The 10108-nt window shown below is 33.5% G+C and overlaps 1 protein-coding gene across 2 annotated transcripts in view; it reads left to right on the top strand.

Moving 5' to 3' along the window:
* Positions 1–495: 495 nt before the first annotated feature.
* The window catches only part of prkab1a (protein kinase, AMP-activated, beta 1 non-catalytic subunit, a), a 33523-nt gene continuing 23910 nt past the window's right edge, over positions 496–10108 (top strand). The window contains exons 1-2 of one of the 2 annotated variants that reach the window (XM_061980857.2): positions 496–541; positions 6160–6348. In XM_061980857.2, the coding sequence (XP_061836841.2) occupies positions 6199–6348 (150 nt within the window). In that variant the 5' untranslated portion in view covers positions 496–541; positions 6160–6198. The other variant, XM_061980858.2, reaches the window with a different exon arrangement.

Below are 10108 nucleotides of genomic sequence, written 5' to 3' on the forward strand. Positions count from 1 at the left end.
CACTATTATGCTAGATCCACTCGTCCATTGCACCGGTCGCCCGGTTGAGCTATCCCAATAGATAGCTCAACATCCAATAAAGTGACATACTATTAAAACCATATTTTCCAATATTTTCTCAGTTTGGAGATCATTATGTCGTGGTCTACCATCTTCTTGGGGCGGTATAGCTCGGTTGGTAGAGTGGCCGTGCCAGCAACTTGAGGGTTCCAGGTTCGATCCCTGCTTCCGCCATCCTAGTTACTGCTATTGTGTCCTTGGGCAAGAACCTTTACCCACCTACTCCCAGTCCCACCCACACTGGTTTAAATGTAACTTAGATATTGGGTTTCACTATGTAAAGGCGCTTTGAGTCACTAGAGAAAAAGCGCTATATAAATATAATTCACTTCACTTCACATCTTTGTTGACTGACCTTGCCTGTCAGCATGCTGGCAACACCACACGGTAGGTGGCGGTATTCGCCTGTAACGGTGGTTGCGCCCGCCATAAAATGAAGACGAAGAATAAGTAAGCGTTACTGCGCATGCGCAAGATTCAGGTAGGAAGTGCACGTCTAATGTTTACGTTTCTTCTCGGGTTAAATGCGTCTAAAGAACTAATACAGAGGACTCTTGTGTTACTATACTTGTATCGGTAAATTAATGTAAGTAAGTTTTATATGGACATGTGCAATTTGGAGGAAAACAGCTTTTGATAACAGAGCAATCTGTTAACGTTAAGGCATATAACGTTAGCAGCGAGCTAGCTGCTAAATGACAAATGTTAGCATACACATTTATGCACACTAACGGTTATTTAATATATTTTATTATCTTAAGACTATTCATTATATACATTACTTTACAGCTATCCTTTACTGAATGAATGAAATTAGTTTATTTCGGTCATGTAATTAACCATTTTGTGTGATCAATTTAACAGCACAGCTGATGTATATTAGCAATCATACACACACACACACACTACATATATATATATATATATATATATAAAACTTTTTTTTTTTTTTTTTAGCAAAACTGCCGACATGGCAGCTTTGTGTTATTTGAGTGAACATTGTAACTTTTTCTCGTTACATTTCACTTTTCCCCCTGCTTTTTAATGGTTTTTAATAGTATTTTTATGGCAAAAACACAAAATATACAATCCCCCCTCCCATCCCCCTCCAAAAATTCAAAAGTGGAATGTTTGATTTGAAGAAATATGAGCCTTAAATAGGTCAAACATTTATAACATCATTGTTATATGTTGAGCATTGACAGTTAAAAAAACAATCCCACTAACAAGTGTTAAAAATAAGTTTTACATTGTTTTTTTACTTTTAAGGTTTAAATCTCTAGAGCAACTTCAAGATTTTATTATTTTGTTTATATCCCTTTCCCTTTGTTTTTTTATGGCAAACACAAAATATGTAATATTTCCCCCCCCAAAAATGTCAATTTGTTATTTAATACGAAGTAATTGGAGCCTTAAATAGGTAAATCATTCATAACAATATTGATTTTGATTGAATATTACTTTTTAAGCAAAAAAAAGCAGCCGACATGGCAGCTTTGTGTTATTTGAGTGAACATTGCAACTTTATCTTGTTACATTTCACTATTTTCCCCTACTTTTTAATGTTTTTTTAATAGTATTTTAATGGCAAAACCACAAAATATACAATATTCCACCCCCCCACACAAATACAAAAGTGGAATATTTGATGTGAAGAAACTTGAGCCTTAAATAGGTCAAACATTTATAAAATTGATTTATTATATTTATTATATTTTGAGCATTGCCAGTTAAAACAAATCCCACTAAAAAGTGTTAATAAGTTTTACATTGTTTTTTACTTTTAAAGTTTAAATCTCTAGAGCAACTTCAAGATTTTATTATTTTGTTTGTATCCCTTTTTGTCACAGATAACTTCGTTTTTTTATGGCAAACACAAAATATGTAATATTTTTCCCCCAAGAAATGTCAATTTGTTATATTTAATAAGAAGTAATTCGAGCCTTAAATAGGTAAATCATTCATAACAATATTGATTTTGATTGAATATTACTTTTTAATCCCACTAAAAAGTGTTAAAAATAAGTTTTGCATTGTTTTTTACTTTTAAGGTTGAAATCTCTAGAGCAACTTCAAGATTTTATTATTTTGCTTATATCCCTTTTTGTCACAGATAACTTTGTTTTTTTTATGGCAAACACAAAATATGTAATATTTTTCCCCCCAAAAATGTCAATTTGTTATATTTAATATAAAGTAATTGGAGCCTTAAATAGGTAAATCATTCATAACAATATTGATTTTGATTGAATATTACTTTTTAAGCAAAAAAAAGCAGCCGACATGGCAGCTTTGTGTTATTTGAGTGAACATTGCAACTTTATCTTGTTACATTTCACTATTTTTCCCTACTTTTTAATGTTTTTTTAATAGTATTTCAATGGCAAAACCACAAAATATACAATATTCCACCCCCCCCCCCACACACACAAATACAAAAGTGGAATATTTGATGTGAAGAAACTTGAGCCCTAAATAGGTCAAACATTTATAACATCATTGATTTATTATATTTACTATATTTTGAGCATTGCCAGTTAAAACAAATCCCACTAAAAAGTGTTAACAATAAGTTTTACATTGTTTTTTTACATCTCTAGAGCAACTTCAAGATTTTATTACCAGTATTTAAATTTTTTTGTTTTTTGTCACAAATAACTTTGTTTTTTTATGGCAAACACAAAATATGCAATATTTTTCCCAATTTTTAAAAAAATATTTAATAAGAAGTAATTGGAGCCTTAAATAGGTAAACAATTCATATCAATATTGATTTTGATTGAATATTACTTTTCAAGCAAAAAAACTGCTGACATCGCAGCTTTGTGTTATTTGAGTGAACATTGCAACTTTTTCTTGTTGCATTTCACTTTTTTTCCCTACTTTTTAATGGGGTTTTTTTAATAGTATTTTTATGGCAAAAACACAAAATATACAATATTCAAATGTGGAATATTTTGATTTGAAGAAACTTGAGCCTTAAATACGTCAAACATTTATAACACCATTGATTTGAATTAATTGTTATATGTTGAGCATTGACAGTCAAAACAAATCCCACTAAAATGTGTTAAAAATACGTTTTACATGGTTTTTTTTACTTTCAACCTTTAAATTTCTAGAGCAACTTCAAGATTTTATAATTTAAAAAAATGTGTTTGTTTATATCCCTTTTTGTCACAGATAACTTTTATGGAAAACACAAAATATGCAATAATTTTTCCCCAAAAAATTCAATTTGCAATATTTAATATGAAGTAATTGGAGCCTTAAATAGGTAAATAATTCAAAACAATATTGATTTTGATTCAATTTTACTTTTTAAGCAAAAAAAAAACAGCCGACATGGCAGCTTTGTGTTATTTGAGTGAACATTCCAACTTTTTCTCGTGACATTTCACTTTTTTTCTACTTTTTAAAATGTTTTTTTAATAGTATTTTTATGGCAAAAACACAAAATATACAATACCCCCCCCCCTCCCCTCCAAAAATTCAAAAGTGGAATATTTGATGTGAAGAAATTTGAGCCTTAAATAGGTCAAACATTTATAACACTATTGGGGAATAAGCGGTAGAAAATGGATGGATGATTTAAATTAATTGTTATATTTTGAGCATTGACAGTTAAACAAATCCCACTAAAATTCTAAGCGATCCAAGTGTTAAAAATACGTTTACATCTCTAGAGCAACTACAATAATAAAAATGTGTTTTGTTTATATCCCTTTGTCACGGATAACTTTTTTTTTTATAGCAAACAGAACATATGCAATATTTTTCCCCCAAAAATGTCAATTTGGAATGTTTAATATGAAGTAATTGGGGCCTTAAATAGGTAAATAATTCATATCAATATTGATTTTGATTGAATATTACTTTTTAAGCAAAAAACTGCCGACATGGCTGCTTTGTGTTATTTGAGTGAACATTGCAACTTTTTCTCGCTACATTTTACATGTTTTTTAATAGTATTTTTAGTATATATATATATATATATATATATATATATATATACATATATATATATACATATCATATTACTTACATACATACACACACAAAAAGAAAAATAATGACCGAAAAGGAATAGGCTGAAGCCTATCCTATATATTCACTGAAAATTAGATTGCCTGGCACATCAACGTTCAAAAAAATCAATGGGATGAAAGTAATCCTTGCTATATTTTATAATTTTCCATTATTTCACCTTTCAAGGATTTTTTAAACCTCAACAAAGAACTACATGTCTTCAACTCACCACTGAGCATGTTCCACCATAATTTGCATTGTTTTTAAAAACACAATATCTGAACATTTTAACACATAAGAGCTTATGAATAATGGATTGGTAGGTTGATAGTAGCACGCTTTGTGTATTATTCTAATTACCCCTTTTTTGATGTTTAATTATTGGGTCTATGTTTTATAAACATTTCCCCAAACTTCAACACAATATGTTAAATATGGAAAAATAAAAGAATAATATAACATATGCAGACATTGCTTATTCAGCATGTGTCTTACATTATAACGAATAGATTTGGATTTGGATATTTTTTCCAACATAATTTATGATCAGTTGTTATTCCCAAGAACTTAGTTTCATATACTCTATCATTTTCCACTTGATTTAATTTACATTTGCTTCACAATTTGTCCTTGCACCACTACACACCATAAATTTGGTTTTCTTATCATTTAATGATAACTTATGAATATCAAACCATTTTTTTAGCTGAAGCAACTCAACCTCCATTATCCTCAACACCTCCTTCAAGTCTTCTCCTGAACAATATACATTTGTATCATCTGCAAACATAGTACATTTCAATTTTTTAGATACTGAACAAATATCATTTAAATAAAGTATAAATAACTTGGGTCCCAATACCGAGCCTTGTGGAACCCCACAATTACTGCGAATGCCATTACCTACCAGGTCACGCTTGCAGTAGTAGTGGATTAACATGCCATATTTAGCTTGTCTATATTATTGCATCATGCCAACACTAAAACTGCACTAAATATTATGTCAGGATTAGAGATGTCCGATAATGGCTTTTTTGCCGATATCCGATATTCCGATATTGTCCAACTCTTAATTACCGATTCCGATATCAACCGATATATACAGTCGTGGAATTAACACATTATTATGCCTAATTTTGTTGTGATGCCCCACTGGATGCATTAAACAATGTAACAAGGTTTTCCAAAATAAATCAACTCAAGTTATGGAAAAAAATGCCAACATGGCACTGCCATATTTATCATTGAAGTCACAAAGTGCATTCTTTTTTTCAACATGCCTCAAAACAGCAGCTGGGAGGTGGGCGGGGTGGGAGGGGGTGTATATTGTAGCGTCCCGGAAGAGTTAGTGCTGCAAGGGGTTCTGGGTATTTGTTCTGTTGTGTTTATGTTGTGTTACGGTGCGGATGTTCTCCCGAAATGTGTTTGTCATTCTTGTTTGGTGTGGGTTCACAGTGTGGCGCATATTTGTAACAGTGTTAAAGTTGTTTATACGGCCACCCTCAGTGTGACCTGTATGGCTGTTGACCAAGTATTCACTTGTGTGTGTGAAAAGCCGTAGATATTATGTGATTGGGCCGTCACGCAAAGGCAGTGCCTTTAAGGTTTATTGGCGCTCTGTACTTCTCCCTACGTCCGTGTACCACTCAGTACAGCGGCGTTTTAAAAAGTCATACATTTTACTTTTTGAAACCGATACCGATTATTTCCGATATTACATTTTAAAGCATTTATCAGCCGATAATATCGACAGTCCGATATTATCGGACATCTCTAGTCAGGATCATTTTTGTATGTGTTCGATGCAGAGATTGTTTTGACAGCAGTCACTTGTAGACTACTAAAGCAACAGTATATCAAAAATAATTTTGCTACTAATATACAGTATTAGTAAAACCAATATTATAAATATACCACGAGTGTAATAGATTTTTAATAAATATTAACTGTTACGCTGTGACAGACTGAAGTAAATCATTTCCATAACTTCACAGCAATTAATGATTAGTTAACTAACATGACCTGCACGTCCCTTCCTACCGATGCTTATTTTTCCTTGAAACTCCACAGTGTCTGTGACCTTGAAGCAGTCTGCACTGAGGCGACAAAATGGGGAACACGAGCAGCGAGAGAGCCGCAATGGGCCACGGGGAGAAGGCCACGCGGCGGGACAGCAGGGGCAACAAGGACGGCGAGAGGCCCAAAATCCTCATGGACAGCCCGGAGGATGCAGACATTTTCCACGGGGACGACATGAAAGTAAGGTCCTGCCTTTCCATCAAAAACACTCGCTGGGTTAGGACCGCGTGAGCTAAAGGCACTCCCGGTTTCTGCTCGGGGAAGCAAACAATCATTAGCTCCTGTTCATTCTGCAGATGTCAGAGTGTTATAGCGTTTTAGAAGTGAATATACAAGCTAGATATCATCAACAAATAGCTGAATGGGATGGAGTGGATGCTCACACTCTTTAGAAAGAAATAATTTTCACACAATATTTTGAGTTTCTTCATAATAACCAAATGTTCCGATACTTTTGTGTCTATATACACAGTAGGTCACAGGTGTCAAACTCAAGGCCCTGGGGCCAGATGTGGCCCGCCACTTCATTTTATTTGGCCCTCAAAAGCCTGGAAATAATATGTATCAATAAAGTACTGTTACTTTTCTTAGTAAATGTATTTTTTCTTTCTATTTTGGGAGAAAAAAAATAATTGTACTGCATGTAATCTCAAATTATGTTAATTTAAATATTCTCTAATTATGCAAAAATATATACCGTATTTTTCGGAGTATAAGTCGCTCCGGAGTATAAGTCGCACCGGCCGAAAATGCATAATAAAGAAGGAAAAAACATATATAAGTCGCATTTTTGGGGGAAATTTATTTGATAAAACCCAACACCAAGAATAGACATTTGAAAGGCAATTTAAAATAAATAAAGAATAGTGAACAACAGGCTGAATAAGTGTACGTTATATGAGGCATAAATAACCAACTGAGAACGTGCCTGGTATGTTAACGTAACATATTATGGTAAGAGTCATTCAAATAACTATAACATATAGAACATGCTATACGTTTACCAAACAATCTGTCACTCCTAATCGCTAAATCCCATGAAATCTTATACGTCTAGTCTCTTACGTGAATGAGATAAATAATATTATTTGATATTTTACGGTAATGTGTTAATAATTTCACACATAAGTCGCTCCTGAGTATAAGTCGCACCCCCGGCCAAACTATGAAAAAAACTGCGACTTATAGTCCGAAAAATACGGTAAATGTATTTTTTTTTCTATTTTGGGAAAAAAAAAAAAAAAAGTACTGCATGTGATCTCAAATGATGTTAATTTAAATATTGTCTTATTATGCAAAAATATATCATCAATAATTCAAACCATTTTTAAATAGAAATACATACTAATGATAGTGATTTCAAAGCAAGTTATCCATCAAATTGTGCAATGTAAGAGTAGCAATAGATTTCATGGTAAAATTGTGAAATTTACTGTGGTTTTTACAGCATTTTTTCTCTAAATGAAAAAAAACTGTACTTTTTGCTGTAATAAACTGCAGGGTCGTTTTGGCATTTACAGTAATACACGGAAAAATCTACAGTTGTTAATTTGCGGTAAAGAAAAAAACAAACTGCCAAAATTTTACTGTAAAATTGCAGGTTTTTTTATCTACAGTAAAAAAAAACTAATGTAAATTTTACAGTAAAATTCTGGCAACTGAGCTGCCTTTTTTTTAACATAAAAACAGCAGTACTGTTTTTCCATTTACAGTAATATACACTAAATGGTGAGGTGAAATGATTGCAACTTACCATATTTTTAGTTTAAAAAAAAATTACTAATAAAATGCATTAAAAAATTGTGTAATAATATTATTCACTGTTAGACGCGGCCCTCTGGGGCCAAACATAACAGCGATGTGGCCCTCGGTGAAAACGACTTTGACACCTCTGCAGTAGGTCCTCCCCGAATCTTAGTGTTACTGGAAATGTGTAATTCCAATATAAGTAAATAAATAATGGCATGTCACTCGTACTGTACACAAAGCACATAAAATGTGTTAATACAATTAAATTATATAATATTTAAAGGAGAACTGCACTTTTTTGGGAATTTTTCCTATTGTTCATAATCATTGTGCAAGACAAAAACACACGTCCTTTTTAAAGGATTTTATCCATCCATCCGTTTTTCTACCGCTTGTCCCTTTTTTAAAGATGATAAAAATCGCTTGAAAGATGCTGCTAATGGGAGTCACGGTTGTAGCCTTCAAAGCCCTCTAAAACAACTTCAAAACCATTCATCACACTGCCAGTCCATATATAACAGAACTGGGCAAATTAAGGCCCGGGGGCCGCGTGCGGCCCGTTAACCTTTTCAATCTGGCCCGCCGGACATTCCCAAATAATTTTTTTAGAACTTTAAGATGGAAACTGTAGCTGCCATTATGATATTTGCTGTACAAATGTACTTAAGAAAATGCCTTATTTGTAATTGACTTTATTAAATGTTTGGGAAGCATTTTATAAAACAAAACCAGTTTTATTTTAAGTAATACAGAAATTAATCAGAGTTGTTTATTTATATTATGGAGGAATGTAGTTAATCATAGAACTGGTATCCAATGTCTTGACCGCATATACTTAAACTCAATCATTAGGAATAAAAAAAAAAAAATCCACTTTACCTTGTTAGTTAATGTTCTTTGCATCCAGCAGAGGAGGGGGCTATAGTCAAGAATGTTGTGGATACTTCCTTAACGTTTCAAATAGGGATGTCCGATAATATCGGACTGCCGATATTATCGGCCGATAAATGCTTTAAAATGTAATATCGGAAATTATCGGTATCGGTTTCACAATTATCAGTATCGGTTTCAAAAAGTAACATTTTTGACTTTTTTAAAACGCTGCTGTGTACACGTACATAGGGAGAAGTACAGAGCGCCAATAAACCTTAAAGGCCTTTGCGTGCTGGCCAAGTCACATAATATCTGCGGCTATTCACACACACACAAGTGAATGCAAGCATACTTGGTCAACAGCCATACAGGTCACACTGAGGGTGGCCGTATAAACAACTTTACCACTGTTAGAAATATGCGCCACACTGTGAACCCACACCAAACAAGAATGACAAACACATTTCGGGAGAACATCCGCACCGTAACCCAACATAAACACAACAGAACAAATACCCAGAACCCCTTGCAGCACTAACTCTTCCGGGACGCTACAATATATACTCCCGCTACCTCCAACCCCGCCCACCTCAACCTCCTCATGCTCTCTCAGGGAGAGCATATCCCAAATTCCAAGCTGCTGTTTTGAGGCATGTTAAAAAAAATAATGCACTTTGTGACTTCAATAATAAATTGTTGGCATTTTTTTCCATAACTTGAGTTGATTTATTTTGGAAAACCTTGTTACATTGTTTAATGCATCCAGCGGGGCATCACAACAAAATTAGGCATAATAATGTGTTAATTCCACGACTGTATATATCGGTATCGGTTGATATCGGAATCGGTAATTAAGAGTTGGACAATATCGGATAGCGGCAAAAAAGCCATTATCAGACATCTCTAGTTTCAAACCACATTGCTAATCTGTTGCTTTTTTTTTTTACTCATATTGAACTAACAATACTAGAAAACTGTTGTAAAAAAAGGCTAAAAAAACACTTAAATGCACACAAAGTAGCACAGTAGCTGACAGCAGCCCACAATGAATGTTCTGCCGGCACAAAATGGCTACCCTGTAGGCACACAATGGGTGAATGAAACATTCGTACACTGAGACAAGGTTTGTATTGTTCAACATTTCTTTTTTGGTCTGTGGTTCACGAATCGAAACGTTTGCACAATGAAGCGTTTGTAATTCAAGGTTCCACTTGAGTTCTCAAGTGAGTCTAGCATTTACGAACAAAACCGCTTAAGTCAAAACAAGTAATTCATAGGAGTATGTCATAAACCGAAGACCGCCCGTTTTTTCCTGTAT

This window comes from Nerophis lumbriciformis, linkage group LG20, assembly GCF_033978685.3.
Source record: "Nerophis lumbriciformis linkage group LG20, RoL_Nlum_v2.1, whole genome shotgun sequence".
In the NCBI taxonomy this organism is placed as follows: Eukaryota; Metazoa; Chordata; class Actinopteri; order Syngnathiformes; family Syngnathidae; genus Nerophis; species Nerophis lumbriciformis.